The 25,596-nt window shown below is 45.2% G+C and overlaps 1 protein-coding gene across 2 annotated transcripts in view; it reads right to left on the reverse strand.

The window, feature by feature from the left end:
- Positions 1-4,949: 4,949 nt before the first annotated feature.
- Positions 4,950-25,596, reverse strand: part of DDHD1 (DDHD domain containing 1) — a 53,648-nt gene continuing 33,001 nt past the window's right edge. Inside the window, exons 4-14 of one of the 2 annotated variants that reach the window (XM_077269801.1) lie at positions 25,467-25,595; positions 24,504-24,651; positions 24,061-24,170; positions 19,233-19,339; positions 17,652-17,905; positions 16,408-16,474; positions 16,110-16,259; positions 8,058-8,301; positions 6,751-6,939; positions 5,574-5,743; positions 4,950-5,341 (exon numbers count right to left, since the gene is read on the reverse strand). In XM_077269801.1, the coding sequence (XP_077125916.1) occupies positions 5,240-5,341; positions 5,574-5,743; positions 6,751-6,939; positions 8,058-8,301; positions 16,110-16,259; positions 16,408-16,474; positions 17,652-17,905; positions 19,233-19,339; positions 24,061-24,170; positions 24,504-24,651; positions 25,467-25,595 (1,670 nt within the window). In that variant the 3' untranslated portion in view covers positions 4,950-5,239. Of the gene's footprint in view, positions 5,744-6,750; positions 6,940-8,057; positions 8,302-16,109; positions 16,260-16,407; positions 16,475-17,651; positions 17,906-19,232; positions 19,340-24,060; positions 24,171-24,503; positions 24,652-25,466; position 25,596 lie in introns of both variants that reach the window. The other variant, XM_077269805.1, reaches the window with a different exon arrangement.

Raw genomic sequence — 25,596 nt, forward strand, 5'->3', positions numbered from 1 at the left:
CACGAGTTTATTTGAAAAACAAAACAATTAAATCTTTATGACACAAATCCAATTTGCATAATAATTTGGAACACAGTGTATGTGAAAATCCAAGATGAAATAAGAATAAAAATGGACTGATTTTACCTGCAGATGGGGTGAGTGCTGGCATTTCTTTTTCTTCCTGAAAGTTAGGCTGCGAGTTCAGCCTCTACTAGCTGCAGTCCAGTAAGTCACTCTGTAAACCCATCACTCTGGTCTATTTTTCTTTGGGATTTAAGGCTTTAGTGGCATTCAGTAGCTCAGCACATTAATACGGTGTCACAGGAGGAATGTGCTTGTCTACGATGTCTGCATGTGCTTCTAATGTCTTCCATATGGTGGACCTACAATTAGCGGTCAACAGCAGTATCATCTCAAGAGGAAGAGCACCCGAAGCAGTTAGTGACAGAATTGGAGGGTTTCAAGAATAACAGAGCGTTTACCCCACATTATTGGCCACCCCCTGCGTAGGCAGATCATCACATTCCCAGAGACTGGAGTCAGCACTTACCTCTTTTCTAGCAGTCCAGATCTAATCTGACCAATGTGACGAGCAGAAATAATTATTTTTTTTAGGGTAGTATGAAAGTAGTATGAGAAGCCTATGAGTCAGCTGTTATAGCAATTTATTAAGATACTACCCAGCTTTCTCAGAAACAGATACTACCACTAAGGCCACATTCACACGTTCAGCATTTACATTAATATTTGTAAACAAAAAACAGGAGTAGAACAATCCAAGGAAAAGTATAATAGAAAAACGTCACCACTTCTACATTTTTCACCCACTCCTGCTTTTGGCTTGGAAATATTGATGTAGAAAATTGGCCAAATACTAAAAGTGTGAACATGGCCTAATAAATAGATGGACTGAACTGAACCCTTACCGGACAGTGAACTGACTTACCATCACTATTGATTGCAGCTGTGTCTGAAGCTATTGCTGTTGGTGCGAATTAGTCACTCACAAGTCCTGGTAAAATGACAATCTCAACACCAGCGTATGTCACAGGCAATTTATGACAACATGAATTCTTTCCCTTTGTAGGAAAACACTGAGGTCATGACATGGCAGCAACTTTAAAAAAACTCATTAGCTGGGAATTGCAGCCTTACCCACTACTTGCTGTAAGTGTATGTCCTGGTGAGTGGATTACACCCAAGAACTACTGTACTATCATAGCACAGTGATGCTGCAGGCACAGGAGAGTGGAAAAATCACTCATGGATGGCAACCGAAATATACAGATGCAACTCCGTACAGACTGGGACCAGAGAACGCCAATCCCAACCATTTAATGCTATGGACAATAGCTGCTAAACCCAAGTGATTTTACAGGGGGAGTCAGCTATAGACACTATATAGACATTGTTATAAGTGGGATAATCATTCCAAGTTGGTGCAGTGACACTCTTCACTAGATGATGCCCCAGAATGGCACAAAAAAAAACAACCTAGAAAACCTTTTATATACACACACATACACTGCTTAAAAAAAATAAAAGGGAACACTTAAACAACAGAATATAACTCCCAAGAAAATCAAGCTTCTGTGAAATCAAACTGTCCACTTAGGAAGCAACACTGTTTGACAATCAATTTCACATGCTGTGGTGCAAATGGAATAGACAACAGATGGAAATTATTGGCAATTATCAAGACACGCTCAATAAAGGAGTGGTTCTGCAGATGGGGACCACAGACCACATCTCAGTACCAATGCTTTCTGGCTGATGTTTTGGTCAATTTTGAATGTTGGTTGTGCTTTCACACTCGTGGTAGTATGAGACGGACACTACAACGCACACAAGTGGCTCAGGTAGTGCAGCTCATCCAGGATGGCACATCAATGTGAGCTGTGGCAAGAAGGTTTGCTGTGTCTGTCAGCGTAGTGTCCAGAGGCTGGAGGTGTTACCAGGGGACAGGCCAGTACACCAGGAGACGTGGAGGGGGCCGTAGGACGGCAACAATCCAGCAGCAGGACCGCTACCTCAGTCTTTGTGCAAGGAGGAACAGGAGGAGCACTGCCAGGGCCCTGCAAAATGACCCCCAGCAGGCCACAAATGTGCATGTGTCTGCACAAACAGTTAGAAACAGACTCCATGAAGATGGTCAGAGTGCCCGACGTCCACAGATGGGCGTTGTGCTCACAGCCCAACACCGTGCAGGACGCTTGGCATTTGCCACAGAACACCAGGATTGGCAAATTCGCCACTGGCGCCCTGTGCTCTTCACAGATGAAAGCAGGTTCACACTGAGCACATGTGACAGACATGAGAGTCTGGAGACGCCATGGAGAGCGATCTGCTGCCTGCAACATCCTTCAGCATGACCGGTTTGGCAGTGGGTCAGTAAAGGTGTGGGGTGGCATTTCTTTGGAGGGCCGCACAGCCCTCCATGTGCTCACCAGAGGTAGCCTGACTGCCATTAGGTACCAATATGAGATCCTCAGATCCCTTGTGAGACCATATGCTGGTGCACTTGGCCCTGGGTTCCTCCTAATGCAAGACCTCATGTGGCTGGAGTGCGTCAGCAGTTCCTGCAAGATAAAGGCATTGAAGCTATGGACTGACCCGCCCGTTCCCCAGACCTGAATCCGATTGAACACATCTGGGACATCATGTCTAGCAGCATCCACCAACGTCATGTTGCACCACAGACTGTCCAGGAGTTGGCGGATGCTTTAGTCCAGGTATGGGAGGAGATCCCTCAGGAGACCATCCGCCGCCTCATCAGAAGCATGCCCAGGTGTTGTAGGGAGGTCACACAGGCACGTGGAGGCCCACACACACTACTGAGCATCATTTCCTTGAGGCATTTCCACTGACGTTGGATCAGCCTGTAACTTCATTTTCCACTCTGATGTTGAGCATCATTACAACTCCAGACCTCCGTGGGATATTAGTTGTGATTTACGTTGATCATTTTTAGGTTTTATTGTTCTCAACACATTCCACTATGTAATGAATAAAGATTTACAACTGGAATATTTCATTCTTTGATATCTAGGATGTGGGATTTTAGTGTTCCCTTTATTTTTTTTGAGCAGTGTACATACAGAGGGGGAAATAATTATTTGATCCCTTGCTGATTTTGTAAGTTTGTCCACTGAGAAAGACATGAAAAGTCTATAATTTTAAGTGTAGGTTAATTTTAACATTGAGAGACAGAATATAAAAAATAAAATCCAGAAAATAAAATTGAATCAATTATATAAAAGTTATTTGCATTTTGCAGTGAGAAATAAGTATTTAAGCCCTCTGCCAAAAAAAGACTTAATACTTGGTGGCAACACCCTTATTGGCAAGCACAGCAGACAGACTTTTTGTAGTTGATGATGTTTGCACACACGTCAGGAGGAATTTTGGTCCACTCCTCTTTGCAGATCATCTCTAAATTAAGTAGTCGCTTAGTAACTTGGAGCTTCAACTCCCTCCATAAGTTTTCTATGGGATTCAGGTCTAGAGACTGGCTAGGCCACTCCATGACGTTAATGTGCTTCTTTTTGAGCCACTCCTTTGTTGCCTTGGCTGTATGTTTTGAGTCATTGTCTTGCTGGAAGACTCAGCCATGACCCATTTTTATTGTCCTGGTGGAGGGAAGGAGGTTGTCACTCAGGATTTTACGGTACATTGCTCCATCCATTCTCCCATTGATGTGGTGAAGTAGTCTTGTGCCCCTTGCAGAAAAACATCCCCAATACATAATGCTTCCACCTCCCTGCTTGACAGTGGGGATGGTGTTCTTTGGGTTATAGGCAGCATTTTGTCTTCCTCCAAAAACTGTGAGTGAAGTTGATGCCAAACACCTCAATTTTTGTCTCATCTGACCAAAGCACCTTCTCCCAATCACTCACAGAATCATCCAGGTGTTCATTGGCAGAATTCAGACGTACCATCACATGTGCCTTCTTGAGCAGGGGGGCCTTGCGGGCACTGCAGGATCTTAAACCTTTATGGCATAATGTGTTACCAATGGTTGTCTTGGTGGCTGTGGTTCCAGCTGCCTTGAGATCATTAACAAGTTTCCCCAGTGTAGTTTTAAGCTGATCTCTCACCTTCCTCGTGATCAAGGATACCCCACGAGGTGAGATTTTGCACGGTGCCCTAGATCGATGTCGATTGACAGTCATTTTGTATGTCTCCATTTTCTTACTATTGCACCAACAGTTGTCTCCTTCTCGCCCAGCCTCTTACGTATGGTTTTGTAGCCCATTTCAGCTTTGTGCAGGTCTATGATTTTGTCCCTGACATCCTTACAAGGCTCTTTGGTCTTGCCCATGTTATAGAGGTTAGAATCTGACTGATTAATTGACTCTGTGGACAGGAGTCTTTTATTAAGGTTACTGCAGGTAAGGAGTTGATTAGGAACGTCTAACTGGTCTGTATGAGCCACAACTCTAAATGATTGGTAGGGGATCAAATACTTATTTCTCACTGCAAAATGCAAATAAATGTATATAAATTTATGCAAGGTGATTTTCGGAATTAAATTTAAAACGTAAATTTAAACGTAATTTATAAGTGCAGTGAATGACAATATAAAAAAAAGTGTATTTACCCTCCTCATTCCAAAAAACAAAAAAGATCCTGCAAAAAAAAAAAATCAAGGCTTCACACAGTGACGTTCATGCAGAGCAAATGCAAATAAATAAATACATACAACAAACCACAATCTAAATCAATTCCTAAATCTCTGAGCATTGGTTAGGTTCTACAATACTCTGGGCATCACTGAGATTTACTGTGCTTTTTCCTACGCTCAGCCTGAAATCCAATGCCACATACTCTATTAATTAAAATCAGATGTTGACAGTAATATTTGGGGGTCTCGATATCTTGGTCATCCCCCCACCCCCCGGCGGATCAGATATCAGTAGCTGTTATGACACATTCTCGCCATTTCTTAAATAACTCTGTCCACGCTCTTGTATGTGAAACCACAAAGATTTATTGACTTTTTTGTAATGAAAATATTACTGAGAGTGCGCCAGAGTCCACAATTCTTTTAGTACAAAGATATGTATTTTGGGAAATCAACTCCAAAATATGTAGAAAATGAATATGACTTCTTTAAACCCCCACACTCCCCACAAAAAAAAACAAAAAAAAAAAATAATAGTACAAAAGAAAAAAAAAATTAAACTACAAGAGGCATTAATAAAGCTAAACATAGGCCACGCTACTCTGAAGCTTTTTGAAGTTTTATTACTTCTGGTTAGGCAGAACACAATCTTGAATAGCTCTCCAGGTGAGCACGTCTCACCATCGACGGGCGATAGAAACGTGGTGGTCTCCTCCTGCCATGCCTAAAGGTCACCTAAAGAGATGGTGATGGTGTTAGGCACTCGCATACACAAACTATGCGCTGCATTAGGCAACTACGGAAGTGTCTATTGCTCTAATGGATGGGGTTAATAAGGGGTTAAAGGAACTGATAATTAGTAAATGATAATGATTAAGGTACGTTCTATAAAACGAAATGAAAACATTCGCTCATGCATCATCAATGCCTCAAACAGTCTGCCATCACCCCTCTACAGTTCATCTACACCTAGCTTGTCTTCTTCGTCGATCTGGCCGTCTTTGTATAAGAATGTTAGGAGGAAGAGAGCCACGTCCATGGAGGACCAGTATGCCGTGTGAGACGTCATGGCCGACCAGTATCTACTTTCTACCAGCCCTTCTCGTAGCTCAAAGTCGATTCGGTTCTCCAGGTCCACTGTGATATCAGTATAAAAGAAAAAAAATGATCATATAGTAATTCTGGGCTAGAAATATATCTAATATAACCATGTTATTATGCTGGTAACCTCAGCTATTAGAACGACTTTCGGGTGCACCATGGGGGACAGCAGTCTTTAGGACAGCGAACCCCTGGTACAGTTTGGATTGTGTGCATGGGACTTAATACAGTATATTGCAATGATGTAATGAAGGTGCAGTAGTGGTCAGCTGTGCAAATACTTAACATAGTCGCCCCTCTGTGGACAATCTACAAGAAAAAAAATCTAAGTGTAAGTGGACCTTCAAAAGCTATAGGGATTAAAAGGAAGGAAGCAGGGAACCCTGTTTTTCATTAGTCTCTACTTTCTTATTGTAGATGTCCGCGTGCAGAGAGGTCGGGATGAATGACTTGCATTTCTGACGTCTTGAATGAAGAGGCATTATTGGTGTTTGTCCAAGGGCTGAGATCATTTCCTTCAGTAGAGGAACAGGCCGGGAATAACAATGGGGTGATGCCGTGCGTATGTAGTGGCAATCACAGGGAGTAATGCAAACTATTAGTGCCGCCGATCAATTAATGAGTCTCAATGATGAGCATTACACATAGGAAAGTGTAAAACAAGCAGATGTCAAATTATTTACACTGCACAGATGGATCAAAGGGGCTCGGGTAATATTTGCTTCCTTTATGATATTCCTAGTATTAGGAAATAAGCTCAATGAAGGACAAGTTACGGTATATAATTGAAGGCTTTTGCTAAAAGAATATTAGCAACAACGCTTCATGTAGGCACTGATCCATCTCCACACTTCTCTTCATCAATAAATGCATGTCTATGAAAGAAGGTCAATTATCCAGGAAGCGAACCAATATTAGTTAGAAATACTCCTCTGAGCATTCATCAGCCTGCAGACATTGCACTAAACAGGGACTATATATACCCAACGGTGGGCTGCATTTCTTCTCAAAGCCAGTGACATGGAAACGCTAATGACCCTTACCTGTGTCCAGTGAGCCCGAGATGCTGTGTGGAATGGTTTGGGATGCCGCAGTACTTTGACTCTGTGCTGATTTTTTGTCTTCCCCGTCAGCTGAGTCTTTTACTTCACAACCTTGAGATGTAGTTGCACTAGAACGTGCAAATCTTGAGAACAACATTCCCCCCAGGCCTTTTCCGATGCTCGCGGCACCTGAAAAAGTGTAAGACTCACAATGAGCAGGGCTAGGAAGGAAAATCCTATAACTTTGCTGCCATCTAGTGGCTGGTTCTTAAGTTTACATTCTTCAAAGATTTTTCCCATAACATTTAAGTTTTCCTTTATCTATTGGATAGAGAATAACTTGCAAATTTGCTGGAGGTCCCTCAGCAACGCAGAGCATGGGGTGTTCTGCAAAGTACTGTCTTGAATGGAGCTGAGGTACACACATTCAAACTCTGCCGCATGCACTCACTATGGAACTGCCTGAAAGAGTGGTGCACTAGACCTGCCCCCCCACAGTCCCGTAGACAAGGTCAAGAATGGACGTGAAGTATTGACACCTCAGCTCCATTTAAGAGAGGGAGTCCCATTTTCACTTGTGGAGGGTATGTTTGGTTGGACCCCAAGCAATAAACAAGTTATCCCATATTCGATGGATAGGGGATAGCTTCTTATTTTGGGAACAACCCTTTAACCTGATAATCAAGAGTCAAATTTACAGCGCTCGGTAGTAGAGCATTGTAAACTTAGAGAAAGGCACTTAAGCTCTGGCAATTTAGCAGGCCGCCCCCGGAGTCAGGCAGAGAAGTGGACCCCAAGGTGTTTATTAACGCCTCTGTCTTCTCTTTTGGAGGCAACATAGTGCTCAGTAAATGATGCCGATGCTTCTGTAGGATCTGACGATCACATGACCTCTGGCTGCGGGACATCATAAACCCAGATCAGCTCTGCCAGTAGCGTGTGTCATAGCACTGGGCTCTATTCTCCTGTATCTGGAGCTTCTATAGATGCCTCAGTCACAGTGGAAAAAAACCCCCACAATAATAATAATAAGAAAAAAAAAAGAAAAAAAAACAACATGCTCCCCAGATTGTATGACTGTTGTCATAAAAAAATAGGAGTACATAAAAAAAGTACAGGAATTAGTTATCCACATGACCATAATAACCTGTTCAATTAATTTCTCAAATGTTATTTCTTGCGAAATGAGAACGGAAGAAAAATAAAAAAAGGTATGATTACTGAAATGGGGAGAGGCAAAAACAAAAAAAGCTTGCTGGTAATGAAGGGGTTATCGTAAATCCGATAAAGGTGGGCATTACCATTACCTAATATGCTTGCTTTGCCGATATTTGTTATGGATTCTCCATAGTGTCTTCGAGGCAGGACCGGTGACGTACTCGGGCTCGGGATGCTTTCTGTATCGGACATTGAGGTAGTATCTTTGGACGGGTTGATGAGACACGGTCTCAGGTGTTTGTATGGAATGGGATTTGTGGTGTTGGAGGAGTGGATCTGGACTGGTGCAATGTTGCTGTAGTGCTTCAATATTAATGGCTCAAGTCTGTAGGCCTAAAAAGGATTAAAGTAGACAGAAATATCAAACTTCGGAGGGAATCTGGTCCCAGGTGGAGAATGCAGGATCACATGAAGATGGGGAGATATGGAACATACTCCATGACCTCCATACAACTCGTTCACTTTTTTTTTGGACTTCTATTTCGACAATAAAGGGGTTGTCCACTACCAGGACAACCCCTTCTGAGTCTGTTTCCCCACAGTAAACCTAAGGTACCGGAACCATTCCAGCAGTGGCAACGCAGGCTCTTCCAGCTGAGCTCCGTGCAGCGGCTGTTCTCAGTGCTGTGAGGTGCACGTGTTCAGTATCATAGCCAGAATGCGACCTGATCTAATAGTATCAAAGATAGCAATGATACAGCAATGTGAATGCGCTTTATATTCGCTCTACTTTGCCGCTAACACTTGAAGTGAAAGCATCTGTACAAATTGGTTACCGTAATTAAGTTTCTAATATTGATAAATTGCCATTTTTCTCTTTAGTCGGAGCAGCAGTTTTTAAAAATAGGAACTGCAGTCATATTAGTTGTTACGGAAATGGTTTCACAACACCTGATGGTAAAATAGGTTAGTGACATAATGGCGACCAATCGTTGGCTCCAATAAAGATGGATATATAGCACACTCACAATGTGGTGCTCAAGTTAGGGTTCCACTCCGTATGACCAGTAATGTCAAGTGAGGAGTACTTTACAATCTTTAGCTACAGTTAGGGCAGGGGTGGGGAACCTCAGGCCCCCGATGACCTTTCATCAGGCCCCCGGGCAGATTCTCAGGGACCGCATTCTTAGGCAGGGAGGTGTATTTTGATTACAACCAGCTCATTAAATTTCTTCTTGCTCTGTTCGCACACACATGCAGTGCTCACTACTGAACACTGAAGGGCATGCAATGAAAGATTACGTCCTGACACCAGTGCCAGAGTCAGGATGTACTTTGTGGGAGGAGATTGTACAGCCCCCAAAGGATGGTATAAATATCCCATCGTGCATCAAAGCACCTAATTATTTCTCTGTATCTTCTTATCACAATTCTGGCACAGGGCCCAACCAATCTGCCCCTGGGTTAAGTTTAACACGACAGGGATTGTCACTTAAAGAGAAAAGCGTGGATGCAAAGATGCTCCCAATCTGTGCTTCAAGTAAAATATGGATTTTAGTGTTACTCACCGTAAAATCCTTTTCTCTGAGACGCTCATTGGGGGACACAGGAATGTGGGTGTATGCTACTGCCGCCAGGAGGCTGACACTAAGTAAACGTAAAAAAAAAGTTAGCTCCTCCTCCACCGTATACACCCTGACACTGGCCGCAGGCTAATCCAATTTGGTGCAGAAAAGCAGTAGGAGAACAAAAAAAATAAATCAGCTTCAACACAGGTGCAACATGTCTAGAAACAAAAAACAACGAATAATAAAGAAGAAGCCATCTGACTAATAGGGTGGGTGCTGAGTCCCCCAATGAGCGTCTCGGAGAAAAGGATTTTACGGTGAGTAACACAAAAATCCATATTTCTCCTTCGTCTCATTGGGGGACACAGGACTGTGGGACGTCCTAATGCAGTCTCTGGGTGGGAAACCAACTCCACGGTATAATCCCTGAGCACTTATTGCCTATAGATGTGCTACTGCTGCCTGGAGAATCCTTCTACCCAGACTTGCATCCGCTGAGGCCTCAGTATGGATATTATAGTGTTTAGAGAAAGTGTGTAGACTGGATGAGGTCTCCGCCTTGCAAACCTATTCTGCTGATGCCAAAGAGCCCAGGAAGCGCCCACTGCCCGAGTGGAGTGTGCCCTGATCCCAGCGGGAACGACTGTGCCTCTGATGCGGTAGGACTCCTGGATAGTCAAACGTATCCACCTGGCTATGGTCGATTTTGAGACCGCGATTCCCTTCCTGCGACCCTCGGGGAGGACGAACAGTGTGTCTGCCGAAAGGCTGCTGTCCGAGACACATATCTCCTGAGAGCTCTCACTAGATCTAGCGTATGGAGAGCCCTTTCCACACGGTGCGTTGGCGCCGGGCAAAACGAAGGCAAGACAATGTCCTCGTTCATGTGGAACGAGGAAACCACCTTTGGCAAAAAAGGGGGTGCTGGCCTAAGCACCACCTTATCCTGATGAAAAAGCAAAAACGGAGCTCGGCAGGACAGAGCCGCCAGCTCTGAGACCCGCCTGATGGATGTTATGGCCACTAGAAATACTACCTTCCAGTAAAGGTATGTCAAGGAAATGTCCTGAAGAGGCTCGAATGGAGATTCCTGCAGGACCCCTTGGACCAGGTTAAGGTCCCATGCGTCAAGGGGGGCCTTGTAAGGCGGTACCATGTGAGCAACGCCTTGTATGAAGGTCTTCACCTGCAAATTGGTAGCGATCTTGCGCTGAAGAAGGACAGACAAGGCCGATATCTGTCTTGAGGGTACATGGTGCTAGACCTGAATCCAGGCTGACTTGGAGGAACGCGAAAATATTGGGGATAGAGAAACGAAGCGGGGAATAACCGCGCTCTCTGCACCGTGCGAAGAAGACCTTCCAGGTGTGATGGTAGATACGTGCTGAGGCGGCCTTCCGGGTACTAATCATAGTAGCGGTCACCTTCTGGGAGAACCCGGCCTGGGTTAGAATCCAAGATTCAACGACCAGGCCGTTAAACACAGGGCCCCTGAGCTCTGGTGGTAGATCGGGCCCTGGGAGAGAAGGTCAGCGCGCTCTAGCAGCCGCCAGGGAGTCTCGGTGAGCAGCTGTACTAGGTCTGCGTACCAAGACCGCCGAGGCCAATCTGGAGCGACTAGAATTGCTGGGACCCGCTCTTGATCTTTTTGATGACCCTTGGGAACAGTGGTAGCAGAGGACACTGGTATGGGAGGTGAAACTGGTTCCAAGGTAGGACTAACGCATCTACGGCCTGTGGATCCCGGTATCGGGTGACAAACTCAGGCACTTTGGTGTTTACCCTGGAGGCCATCAGGTCCACGTGTGGGGTCCCCCAGCGTTGGCAAATCTGTTGAAAAAAATCGGGGTGAAGCGATCCCTCCCCAGACGTCAGACCCTGTCGGCTGAGGAAATCCGCCGCCCAGTTCTCCCCGCCCAGAATGTGGACTGGCGAAATCACAGAGTAGTACTTCTCGGCCCAGCAGAGGATCTGTTTTACCTTGTGCATGGCCGCCTTGCTGTGGGTACCCCCTTGATGATTTATTTACGCCACGGCCGTGGCATTATCTGATTGGATCCGGACGGAGCGTCTTGTCAGGAGATAATGAAAGTGCTGTAGAGACAGCCGAATAGCCCGAATCTCAAGGTTGATCGGGAGGGCTGACTCCCGCGAAGACCAGCGTCCCTGGACTGTATGTTGGCGAATCACCGCTCCCCATCCGAGGAGACTGGCATCGGTCGTGAGAGCACCAGCCATTGGACTGAGGGAAACATTTTCCCATGTTGAAGGGAGGAACTCACCACCATGTAAGCGCCTGTCTGACCAGAGTGGACAGACGGCACCAGAGATTGAGAGAGAATGGGTTCCTGTCCCAAGCTGCCAAGAGAGCATGCTGTAGGGGACGATGGAGTTGCGCAAATGGAATTGCCACTGTCGCTGCCATCATTCTTCCTAAGACTCATGCAAAACTGGATGGTATGAGGGACCGACTGGCAAAGGACCCACACTTCCTGCCGGAGTACTAGGACCTTGGCCCGGGGGAGTATTGTGAGCCCTCGGGAGGTGTCGAAGATCATCCCCAGAAAGGTGTTTCTCTGAGATGGCACCGGAGACGACTTTCTTAAATTCACCAGCCATCCCAGGCAAGCAAGAGTATCTAGCGTGATGCTGACACTTTCCTCGCAGGCCCAAAAAGATGGACCCTTGACCAGGAGGTCGTCTAAATATGGAAGATGACTATACCCCGGGAATGTAGGATGGACACCACGGCCGCCATGAGCTTTGTGAACCCCCTGGGGGCAGAGGCCAGCCCGAAAGGCAAGACTGTGAACTGGAAATGCAGATTGCGGATGGCAAAACGAAGAAACCTCTGATGAGGGGGGAATATGTGGATGTGAAGATAGGCGTCTTGGATATCTATTGACACCAAATATTCTCCCTTTTCCATGGCAGCAGTGATCGAGCGGAGAGATTCCATTCGGAAATGACGAATGCTGACAAACCTGTTCAGAAGCTTCAGGTCCAGAAAGGGCCTTACCACTCCATCCTTTTTGGGGATTATGAACAGGTTGGAATAGAAGCCTTGAAACTTCTCATCCGGTACGGGGACGATAACTCCGCTGAGCCGAAGAGACTCAACAGCCTTGAATAAGGCCCGTGCCCGGAATTCTGAACTGGGAAGACGAGACAGAAAAAAAATGACTTGGGGGGCAGCTGATAAATTCTATCTTGTACCCTGAGGACACCAGCTCTCTTACCCATCTGTCGTGTATGAAGGCGAGCCAGACTTGACGAAACCAGATTAGGTGGCTGGCCACTTTGCTGGCAACGACCGGAGACTGCCTCCAGTCATTTGGATGAGAATCTGGAGGGCCTAGATCCTCTAGATCTTGGCTGGTGGGACCGCATCCTGCCCAACAGGTTGGTTCAGTATGAGATCCGACGATCCCTCTTCTGATTAGGCTGACCTGAACTGACGGGATCGTCTGCCGCGGTCCACACCGGGTTTCGAAAGGACCTAAACCATGCCTGAAACTGGTGACGAAATTACTGCTGAATCCTTTGCTGTGGGAGGAAGTTGCTCTTCCCCCCTGTAGCGTCAGAATTTAGTTGATCTAATTTTTCGCCGAATTATCGGCCCCTCTGATAGGGCAAAGAAATAAGGGACTTTTTTGAAGTTGAATCTACCCGCCATGTCCTCAACCATAGAGCCCACCTAATGGAAATTGCGTTTGCTGCAGCCAGTGCTGCGCAGTTCGCCGCATCCAAAGATGCGTTAATCAAAATAGTCTCCCGCTAGAGCGATCTGATTTGAAATTTCGGCCACCTCGGATGGCAGGTCCTTATCCTGCAGGGCTCTATTTAATGACTGACCAGGATATCATGGCCTTAGCTACCCACTTGTGTTCAGGGCCCTCTGACCAGAGAACCGCTTGCCTGGTCGCTCCCTGTGATGTTGCACTATATCCTCAAACTCTGGGTGAGTGCAAAATACTCTATGAGACTGTTTTGTCCATTTAAATGACACCTTATGACCCAAGGCCAAGGTGGATTCATCGTTTATACTCAGGGTTTGGTTGACGGCCTCAATGAGGCTGTCGATTATCTCCTGGTAATTAGGTGCCTCTAAATTGAGGGACCCTTCGGAATCGCAATCCGAGTTTTGTTCACTAACCTCTCCTGGAGAGGGAGAGCGAGAGACAGAACTCAGATGCCGAGGCACCAGATGGACCAGAGGACGCTGTGTGGGTTCGTTCCCCCAGCGTTTGCTTAGAGAGAGAGCGGCCCCTGCAAGCCGGAGGTTCCTGTGAGATGGAGGATTCCTCCAAGACAGGCAAACCACTGTTCCTGCCCCTATCTGGGGCCCGAAGGGCCTCGATTGCTCTAGTTAGCGGCACCATAGATTGCGACAGAGACAGGGCCCATTCCGGGGGACCCGACACACTGGGCTCAGTCGCAGGGGAGGGCTCCTGAGCGCGCTCGGAATTGCAGGCCTCACAATCAATTGCAGGCCGACAGGTAAAACATCAGGTATATAATACCGTATGGGTCTTGGTCCTTCTAGACATGGTGGGCCTGCTGCCGAAAGAATCCCCAATCTAGGTTAGATGCAGCAGTAGAGTGGGAGAAAGCAAGAGAGGAGCTGCCAGACTGGGGGGTGGGGGGGGGGGGGGAGTAACACTTACCCCAGTCCTGTGTCCCTGGATCCTGTGGAACAACGTAGAAGAAACAGATCCTCCGAGATGCCGAAGCTCCCTATCTTCATAAAGGCGCGCTCAGCCAGTGGGAGTGCTCGTAGGGGCAGGACCGGAAGCAGTCGAGCTCTGGATGCGAGATTTTCACCTGCGGCCTAGTACCAGCAAAAGCCGGGAAAACCCACCGAAAGCCGAATTTCCAGCGCCTGCCGACCCGGAACTGCCGGATGATACAGGGGGAGAGGTGTGCGCATGGAAGAGCGCTGTAGCAGGAGCCCTCCCAGCCCCCTACTCCTGCAATGGATTCCAGCTTCAGGTTAGAGAGGGGGCTGCGTAAAGGACGGTGCAGGCATCCTAGCTCCATCTTTCCTTCAGGGGATGAGAGGGACCATCCGCCTCCTTCCATCACCGCAGTCTTAGCATTGGTGATGCAGTGGGGGCCGCACGGACTGCACACATGCACCTCTACAGTCTAGGGTTTCAATACTTTAGGGTGGTCAGGGCTGAGTCAGGCATCTTGTCCCACGTTGTGGGAGAGGATACGTGGAGGAGACACTCCACGTGCTCCCCCGTTGTTGGTTTGGGGAGATCGGACCCCTTTAAAAGGGGTCCGTCGCCCCTGTTTCATCTTCATGGTAAAAAAGAGAAAAGAGGTCTGGGAAAAACCAGACATGTGCCTCCTAAAGACAAAAAGCATGAACTGGATTAGCCTGCGGCCAGTGCCAGGGTGTATACGGCGGAGGAGGAGCTAACTTTTTTTATGTTTACTTAAGTGTCAGCTTCCTAGTGGCAGTAGCATACACCCACAGTCCTGTGTCCCCCCAATGAGACGAAGGAGAAAATCCTCTTTATACAGAGCTGGATGGCATCAGGTTATTGGGATATTACAGGAAACGAGAGGAAAAGTCATGATTCCAACAGAATGAGACACAGACGGGTGAGCTGGAATAACCATGCCGCGTGCAGCTCCCTGATTAATGGCTCTTGCAAGGTATAGAAGGGGGTGTCCAAATGAGTAGGATCTGAGCTGCTATTGTGGGAAGCTACAGTGTACAGAGCCATGCTGTTTCCAGGTCTGTTCACATCAAGCCGGTGTGATGGGTGCACCCTTAGTGTAAGCTCAGAGCGCCTTTCCACCTACTTGTTTTGCACCCATCTTTGCTCCCCCTCTTCCTTGATTGACAGCTCTGGCTTTACAGGAGCTAGAGGAGGGTTAAGATACATAGGTAGGTCCCCTGACCTGCTCAGTGTACCCTTGGTGTGTACTTGGTGTGACCAGTCATTTTGTACTCACAGACTACATTCTGTATTCTGTTCTAAGCAAGTTATGACCTATTCACAACTGTGAGATTGCTGTGGGTCATCAACTACCTCACCGGTGAGCCCGGCAATCTCTGCATGCATCCTTCAGTGCTGAACTTACACAGGTGACCCTTGTAGTCAATCTTTGGCATCAGCAGGCCTGTGCCATACCTGCCAGCACTACCACTGAGGACCATGATGGACGGTAGTGATCACTTGTGCCCGGACGGGCACGTTATTGCTACAGGAAATAAGTACAGACTGGCAGAGACCACTGGAGTAGTGAAACTCAGCAACCCTTAAGCTATATAGTATGTTCCTTATTGAGTGAGGCTCTCCTAGACTTGTATTAAAAATAGAACTCTGCATAGCTTCATGAAACAGTGGAGCTGCAGGCAGGTCACTTTTTGGTGGAAACCGACAGAAGAGACTCTGGAAAACGATGAAGGCGGGGGAAGGTGAGTATCGGATAGGTGTCAGGGGACTTACATGAAAGCACCACTTCAGAGGAGAAATTTACAAAAAAAACAAAAAAAAAAACCAAACAGCTGGAGTGGTGCCTTAAGGTACAGGTAAAACCCTGCAAATTGGTGCATGTTGTACAGATATTGCAGGGGTTATTTTCTGTAAGTCCACAGGACGAGCAGAGACTTACCACAGGATCTGCAGGGTGGAAAACATTAAACAAACGATTACAAATAGCTCTAGGTAAAATATGATCTTGAGTTCCGCGATTTCCTGGACGAATTCCACGTAATGCCAAAAATACTGCCAGGGGCGAACCCATGCAGAAAAAGTTCTCCACCTAAAGGGTACATGCAGGTAAATGGTAAGTCAAAGTATAATTGTGCTATGAGTAAACTGCATTGACCACTCTCCACAAAAAAAAAAAAAAAAAAAAAAACACAACTGTTAATACCCCTAATTAACCTCATTTCCAGAAATCTACTTGCCTTAAATTTTAAAACAGGGGTATTAGAACTCTTAAGTCCATTTAGTCTGTCTTCCAATTCTTTTAACCTGCAAAGAACAATAGAATTATATTTTCAGTTTTTATGCAAACATCTCTATTGTGTAAGTAGTAAACCGGGGAGAACAGACAGTAATTTTAGCAGTTTTCTGTTGTAATGTCAGCCTGAATTATGGCATGTGGATTATGTCGCCTCACGCCCACAGAAACCGAGACAATCTGCTGACCAGGGCAAACTTACTAACAGATGCCAGCCTTGGAGCTGCGGCCAAAGACGTTTAACCCCTTCACAACCTTGCAATTTTTCAGGTTTTTTTTTGCCCCCCTTCTTCCCAGAGCCATAACTTTTTATTTCTCCGTCAATATGGCCATGTGAGGGCTTGTTTTTTGCAAAACAATTTGTATTTTTGAATGACACCATTGATTTTACCATCTAGAACAGGAAAAAAAATCCAAGTGTGGTGAAATTGCAAAAAAAATATATATATATATTTTTTTTTTTATTTACCATGTTCACTAAGTACTAAAACTGACCTGCCATTATGATTCTCCAGGTCATTACAAGGTTGCAGATACTAAACATCTATATGTTCTTTTTTATTTCAGTGAAAAAAAAAAATGGCACCATGTCCCGAGACCCACAATGTCTCCATTCTTTGGGATCTGGGGCTGGGTGAAGGCTTATTTTTTTCCACGCTGAGTTAACATTTTTATTTATACTATTTTGGGGCAGATACTATGTTTTGATTGCCTGTTATTTAAATTTTATTGTAATGTTGTAGCGACCAAACAAACGTAATTCTGGCATTTTTATTTTGTTTCTTGCTATGTCTTTTATCAAACGGATAAATTCTTTTTATATTTTTAGATACTGGTCTAATAGATGGCTGCACATATGAAAGCATCTGCAAAAGGAAAGGGGTCCTCAGACCCACCTTGATAGTCATTTGTTGCTCCATCCAGTTGTAAACTCAAGGGAGAGTTGGCTGTAAGGCTCAATCCCCGATCACTTCTATTTGAGTTATGGAAAGAGCTGAACAGACTGGCATCATAACCCGCAAGATAATCTGTCACATTTTACTCCACAATAGAGTCTAACAAATTCTAATAATTGTGTCCCATCTCATAGCATCCAACCGTCACCTCTGGCATTCACTTAAGTCAATGAGCTAAGCCTATAGTAACCCAAAGTAACTGAACACGTTTTATCCCCACGATGCTACGTACCGTTGCTTGGTCAAGCAAAGCTCTCGAAGTAGATGCTGTTCTTCATAACTAATCCACTGGTCCTCGGTCTCCTCCTGATCCAGCTGTTCACAAACGTGGACTGGATTCCACCCAGTCATGATGTCGAAGGTTATCACACATCCCAGGGAGTGGGACACAATAGACACTTTGCCGCCTCTGTCTTCAAACTCTGGGTTTCGGGAGCAGAACAAGTTGTAGAGACGGTTCAGTTCTTGCAGTAATCCTTTCACTAACTGATAAAGGAAAAATAAGCTTCTTATTGCTAATGAACGCTGCAAAAGCACAATATATAATTTAAGACATAGGTACAATAAGGTAGGCAATTTGCTACTTTCGCAGTCAGAAGAATGCAAACATCTATTAGTGGCAGTCTGTATTCTGCTCATGTTCCTACTAAAACCTTAAAACAAACTTAAAAGGGGCATATCTCTGTCAGGCCTCATTTCCATCACCCAATGCCAGTTTAGTTGATGTGGACTGTCATGTGTCTGAGTGTGGAGGAGGACAGTTATACAGCTGATGACTATCTTAAGTGTGCAACCGGCGTGGAAGCGCCAGCCAACAAAGTGGGTGTGGGTGACAGACACATTTTAACAGCCTTACAAGGTCTCTGTGACTCAGCGAGGATTTTTCCAGCAAATTCTGGCACACGATGCCTAAAGCTCAATAATTGATGAATTACAAGGTTGAGCAGGTGACACAGATACTCTTTAATAAGAAATTGCATTGTTTTTGTCCAACTAGCAGAACAAGAGCAAACATCCATTGACATAAGCTTTCTGGTCCACTTATTATAGCGGCCATGTAATGAATGTCAGCATTGTTGTAGAAAATTAGAACATGGGAAATAAAAACCCTCAGTCGGCACCTTCTCTGTGCCATGTCCTAACAAGCTGTGATCCGTGGTGACATTACAGATACAGGACTGGCACTACGGACTGCGAGCATGAGGGAAGCATAGACTTTTTATAAATTGCCCTGCTAAAGTCAGTTTTGGAAGCTCGATCGCATAAACACTTTGTTTTTGGCTTTGTCAAATAAGTGAGGGCCTTTGAATATGTTTGCTTTACTGGCACATGGCGGTGCATATACACATGTTGTGCCAAGATTGTACGCCATAGACAGAAGTTATGGAAACTGGAAAGAGGTTGACTAGTGAAACTTAGATAGAACAGCCATCTGAGCGACTGAAAGACGCTCAGATGTTCTGTAAATCACAAATGGTCGCAGAGCGTTTAAAGGGCATTTTCCAGTAAGTGGACGCCAAACACTCTAAAACACATAAAATAACAAACAGCAGGTTGCTCACCCTTCTTAAGTCCAGCACTGGTTCCCAGGTCTTGACATCACGTTCAACAGCGCACATCAGACCTAAAGTTCGGTGGCTGGCTACAGCAGCTGGGAGCGGCACTACTGGAGAACCTGTTCCCTTTGTTATTTTACAACATTTGAGGTTCACTTTCCTAAAGCCACTTAAAAGATTTCTCCGTAGTAACTGAGAAAACACGTCAGGTGGTGAACACACGTTATATAGTTTTGTCACAACTATGTGTCACTCACCTCATCTCTGTAGAGAGGGCTGGTATAGTACATAATGTCCATTGCACTGCTGTTTAGCATGTCCCGAATGCCACGAACCTTATCTGGAGTAATAGAATCTACTGTATCTGCAAAAAAGGAATAACAGCTACCAATAAATACTACAAGACAATACTACTAAATAACTAGCATCGACATACAAATCATCTGCACTTTGCTCTCTCCCATCCTCTTAATAGCTTCACATATCACAGTGTCTAACAAGAAGACAGATTTGCAGCATTGAGCCACTATCTTTTCATTATTGTAACAGTCGGCATATAGGATTCAATCTTCGCTGTGTTTGATGCAGTGGCACAATGGAAATTTAGCAGCTATCTGCAGAACAGACGATACTTTTTTTTTTTTTTTTTTTTATTGGCGGGGCTCTATGATCACTTGAATAATGGGTGTCCGGGAAACCCTGTTCATTCTCATAGTAAATGCTTTGGAACCCCCTCCATTCTACTGAAACATGAAAATGATCATCTATCCACATGTCCATTGTGCAAAACTGTGACTGTAAATTAAAAACTAAAAACTGAAATCTGAGGTGAGGACCCAAATCCCCATTTCTATATGTACTTGTCTGAGGCCCATTAGAAATATCAGATGAAAAGTGTTTTAACCCCTTAACGACCGCCGATACGCCTTTTAACGGCGGCAGTTAAGGGTACTTAAACCACAGCGCCGTTAATTAACAGCGTTGTGGAAAAAGTGAATAGCGCCCCCCAGAGTCGGATTTTCTCTGGGGTCTCGGTTGCCGGGGGTAGCCAAGGCCCCAGAGAACATGATTTGGGGGTTTTTTACCGACCCCCAAGTTGCGATCGCCGGTAATTAACCGTTTACCGGCGGTCGCAACAAAAAACAAAACAAAACACGATTTGCCATTTAATTTCTCTGTCCTCCGATGTGATCACACATCGGAGGACAGAGAAATGGGGGCCCCGATTGCCCCCCGATACTTACCTATCTCCCCCGTTGCTCCTCGTGGCTCCCGATGGGCGCCGCCATCTTTTTACGGGAAAAAAAAATGGCGGGCGCATGCGCAGTGCGCCCGGCACCCGGAAGATCTTTGGGGTCTCGGCTACATGAACATGATCGGGGTCGGTTTTTACCGACCCCTGTTTTGCGATCGCCGGTAATTAACTGTTTACCGGCGACCTCAAAAAAAAAAAAAGTGATGTGTAATTCTCTGTCCTCTGATGTGATCGCACATCAGAGGACAGAGAAATAGGGGGATTCGGGGACCCCGTTATACTTACCGGTGTCCCTGGGTCCTCCTGTTTTTTCCACAGCATGGGCACAGCGTTTTATGTTTCCCATAGGTTTACATTGTACTGTAAACTCATGGGAAACTGCTGCAGACCCACAGCTGCGGAAACACTGCGGATCCGCAGCAAAATCCGCAACGTGTGCACATAACCTTAGGGTTAGGGCTTGGGTTAGAGCTAGGGTTAGGGCTAGGGTTGGGGCTAAAGTTAGGGTTAGGGCTAGGTTTAGGGCTAGGGTTGGGGCTAGGTTTAGGGATAAAGTTAGGGTTTGGGCTAGGGTTGGGGCTAAAGTTAGGGTTAGAGTTGGGATTAGGGTTGGCATTAAAGTTACATTTGGGATTAGGGTTAGGTTTGGGATTAGGGATAAGGTTAGGGTTGGGATTAGGGGTGTATTGGGATTAGGGTTAGGTTTTGAGGTTAGGGTTGAGATTAGGATTAGAGGTGTGTTGGGTTTAGGGTTTTGATTAGGGTTATGGTTAGCTTTGGGATTAGGGTTAGGGGGTGTTTTGGGGGTTAGGGTTGTGATTAGGATTATGGATCGGGTTGAGATTAGGGTTAGGGGTGTGTTGGGGTTAGGGTTGGAGTTAGAATTGGGGGGTTTCCACTGTTTAGGTACATCAGGGGGTCTCTAAACGCCACAGCCAATTTTGCGCTCAAAAACTCAAATGGTGCTCCCTCCCTTCTGAGCTCTGCCGTGCGCCCAAACAGTGGTTTACCCCCACATATGGGGCATCAGCGTACTCAGGATAAATTGGACAACAACTTTTGGGGTCTAATTTCTCCTGTTACCCTTGTGAAAATAAAAACTTGGGGGCTAAAAAATCTTTTTTGTGGAAAAAAAAAAATGTTTTATTTTCACGACTCTGCATTATAAACTTCTGTGAAGCACTTGGGCATTCAAAGTTCTCACAACACATCTAGATAAGTTTCTTGGGGGGTCTAGTTTCCAAAATGGGGTCACTTGTGGGGGGTTTCTACTGTTTAGGTACATCAGGAGCTCTGCAAATGCAACATGACGCCCGCAGACCATCCCATCAAAGTCTGCATTCCAAGCAGCGCTCCTTCCCTTCCGAGCCCTGATGGGTGCCCAAACAGTGCCCCCCCCCACATATGGGGTATTAGCGTACTCAGGACAAACTGGTCAACAGATTTTGAGGTCCAATGTCTCCTGTTACCCTTGAGAAAATAAAAAATTGCAGGCTAAAAAATCTTTTTTGAGGTAAAAAAAAAGGATTTTGTATTTTCACGGATCTACGTTATAAATTTCTGTGAAGCACTTGGGGGTTTAAAGTGCTCAACACACATCTAGATAAGTTCCTTAAGGGGTCTAGTTTCCAAAATGGGGTCACTTGTGGGGGGTTTCTACTGTTTAGGCACATCAGGGGCTGTCCAAACGCGACATGGTGTCCGATCTCAATTCCAGCCAATTCTACATTGAAAAAGTAAAACGGCACTCCTTCTCTTCCAAGCTCTGCGTGCGCCCAAACAGTGGTTTACCCCCACATATGGGGTATCGACGTACTCAGGAGAAATTGCACAACAACTTTTGTGGACTAATTTCTCCTGTTACCCTTGTCAACATAAAAATTTTGGGGCAAAAATATCATTTTTGTAGAAAAAATGCGACTTTTTATTTTCACGGCTCTACGCTATAAACTTCCGTGAAGCACCTGGGGGTTTAAAGTGCTCACCACACAGCTAGATAAGTTCCCTAAGGGGTCTAGTTTCCAAAATGGTGTCACTTGTGGGGGGTTTCCACTGTTTAGGCACATCAGGGGCTCTCTAAACATGACATGGCATCCGATATCAATTCCAGCCAATTCTGCATTGAAAAAGTCAAACGGCGCTCCTTCTCTTCCAAGCTCTGAGGTGCGCCCAAACAGTGGTTTACCCCCACATATGGGGTATCGGCGTAATCAGCAGAAATTGCATAACAAAATTTATGGTTAAATTTCTGTTTTTACACTTGTGAAAATAAAAAAAAAATGGTTCTGAATTAAAATGTTTGCAAAAAAAAGTTAAATGTTCATTTTTTCCTTCCACATTGTTTCAGTTCCTGTGAAGCACGTAAAGGGTTAATAAACTTCTTGAATGTGGTTTTGAGCACCTTGAGGGGTGCAGTTTTTAGAATGGTGTCAAACTTGGTTATTTTCTATCATATAGTGTAGACCCCTCAAAATGACTTCAAATGTGATGTGGTCCCTAAAAAAAAATGGTGTTATAAAAATGAGAAATTGCTGGTCAACTTTTAACCCTTATAACTCCCTAACAAAAATTTTGTTTCCAAAATTGTGCTGATGTAAAGTAGACATGTGGGAAATGTTATTTATTAACTATTTTGTGTGACATATCTCTCGGATTTAAGGGCATAAAAATAAAAAAAAGTTTGAAAATTGCAAAATTTTAAAAATTTTCGCCATATTTCCATATTTTTCATAAATAATCGCAAGTAATATCGAAGAAATGTTACCACTAACATGAAGTACAATATGTCAAGAAAAAACAGTCTCAGAATCAGCGGGATCCGTTAAAACGTTCCAGAGTTATAACCTCAAAGTGACAGTGGTCAGAATTGTAAATATTGGCTCAGTCATTAAGTACCAAATTGGCTCTGTCACTAAGGGTACCGTCACACAGTCACACTTTGATCGCTACGACCGTACGATCCATGACGTTCCAGCGATATCCATACGATATCGCTGTGTTTGACACGCAGCAGCGATCAGGGATCCTGCGGAGAATCGTACGTCGTAGCAGATCGTATGGAACTTTCTTTGGTCGCTTGATCACCCGCTGACATCGCTGGATCGTTGTGTGTGACAGCGATCCAGCGATGTGTTCGCTTGTAACCAGGGTAAACATCGGGTAACTAAGCGCAGGGCCGCGCTTAGTAACCCGATGTTTACCATGGTTACCAGCGTAAAAGTAAAAAAAAACAAACCGTACATACTCACATTCCGGTGTCTGTCCTCCGGCGTCTCAGCTTCTCTGCACTGTGAGCGCCTGCCAGCCGGAAAGCGAGCACAGCGGTGACGTCTGACGTCACCGCTGTGCTTTCCGGCTCTGCTGCTCACACAGTGGAGAGAAGCAGAACGCCGGGGGACAGACACCGGAATGTGAGTATGTACGGTTTGTTTTTTTTACGTTTACGCTGGTAACCAGGGTAAACATCGGGTTACTAAGCGCGGCCCTGCGCTTAGTAACCCGATGTTTACCCTGGTTACCCGGGGACTTCGGCATCGCTCCAGCGTCGTGATTGCAACGTGTGACCGCAGTCTACGACGCTGGAGCGATAATCATACGACGCTGCGACGTCACGGATCGTGCCGTCGTAGCGATCAAAATGGCACTGTGTGACGGTACCCTAAGGGGTTAATGATTATACACATTGTTTTGTTTTTGTTCCCTGTTTGCTCTGGGGTTGCTATGGTAGCTTGAACAGAAACCATTGATGTCACCGTGGCAACTACAGTGCAACCAGGAACGTGAAAAATTAGGACATTTCCATGTCTTTTAATAGGAGAACGTCAGGTTACCTCCGTCCAGAGCAAGCTTGGATCGCCATTCCACAGGAAGGAACTCAACATGCTCTGACATCTGATTGGAAAAGTGCTTCTCGTCAATCTTTCTTGCAGTTTCTCTCATCCTGTAATCACACACAGATAAAAATAAAATAAGCCTTTAAATGGATGAAGACTAAAAAATGTTTTTAGATTTTTTATTACCCAATTTTAATATTGGCGATTTCTGACAACTAGACAAGCAATTCACCAGTCACTATTATTCATTGGGCGAATTAGTCAGCAAGGCTTGACTTTCACTTGTCAATTCTCTGTGTATTCTATATACTTGCATTCATGAGCATAGGCCAAGAGTCATGACCTAGACAACAAATGGATTATCTCTAGTCACAGCTATATTAGTTTGCCAAGAGAGATTTTAACTAGAATATAAAATCAGAAGGAAAAAAAATACTTACATGGCGGTATTTTTGATAATTCTTCCTTGATCCATTTTCTGTCCAATACCATGAACGACAAAAACTATGTGGGTTGTGTCGACAGGCTTGTCCTCATATGTAGCTTCTTCAACATAACCTCTATGGAGCCTGGTTCCACTGCTCGAAGCTGCAATGATATCAGACACATAAAAGCCAATACATTGTGTACCTGTACGGGTGGCTATATATGTTGACAGCTAAAAAAAGATCCAACCATCAGAATAGCATTTTTTCTGCAGCATGAGCATGGATTTCTGAAAGGTACAAGGGACAGTCATGTGAAACAAACCTGTCACATGTGAATATAGTTTCATTAGATCATGGGCTTGCGTTCAGGGATTTTCCTATATTGTGGTGCCCTCAGTAGCCCACTATATAGAGGCATGCAATACAATCCCATTTCAATGGATGGGGATGCATTGAGAATCCTACCAGAGTGACGACTTGGGATCAGCAGTGCAGGGAAAAACAAGAAGTGTATGTGTTGCAAGTCATTCACCGCACTGGTGGTGTTACAGAGGTCAGATTGGTCACAACGAAATGGCATATGCTAGTAACATACCATTCATTTCTGCCATTTAACCCATGGAAATACCAGCTCAGCCTGAACAGGATCACCCTATGGTTGTTAAAGGAGTTGTAAGATTGATGACTCAAGTACTCAGCATCAGATTGGTAGGGGACAAAAATCCGTCAACCCAAACAATCATCTGCGTACAGGTCCTGTGAAACTCAGTGTGCAGAATAGGAATCCCACAGCGCCACAATGAATTGGGAGCAGAGTTGTAGGACACAGTATGGAGTTGTGATGGACATGAAAACATCTGACCGGTAGATGTGATGGATGTCAGATTCCCATCGAACTGATTGATTACCTATCGCAGGGACAAGTCATCAATACCCAAGTCCTGGACCTCTCCTTTAGTCATTAGATGATCTTACCCTTGGAGAATCCCAACTTCTGAGTAACAGTCCTTGCTATTTTAGAAGTAGTTGCATCGCTGTAGAGATAGACTTCATCCACGCTATGCCAATCCACGTGGCTGCGGCTTAACTTCAGACTGTGGACAGC

The sequence above is a fragment of the Ranitomeya variabilis genome, chromosome 1 (assembly GCF_051348905.1).
Source record: "Ranitomeya variabilis isolate aRanVar5 chromosome 1, aRanVar5.hap1, whole genome shotgun sequence".
NCBI classification, from domain to species: Eukaryota; Metazoa; Chordata; class Amphibia; order Anura; family Dendrobatidae; genus Ranitomeya; species Ranitomeya variabilis.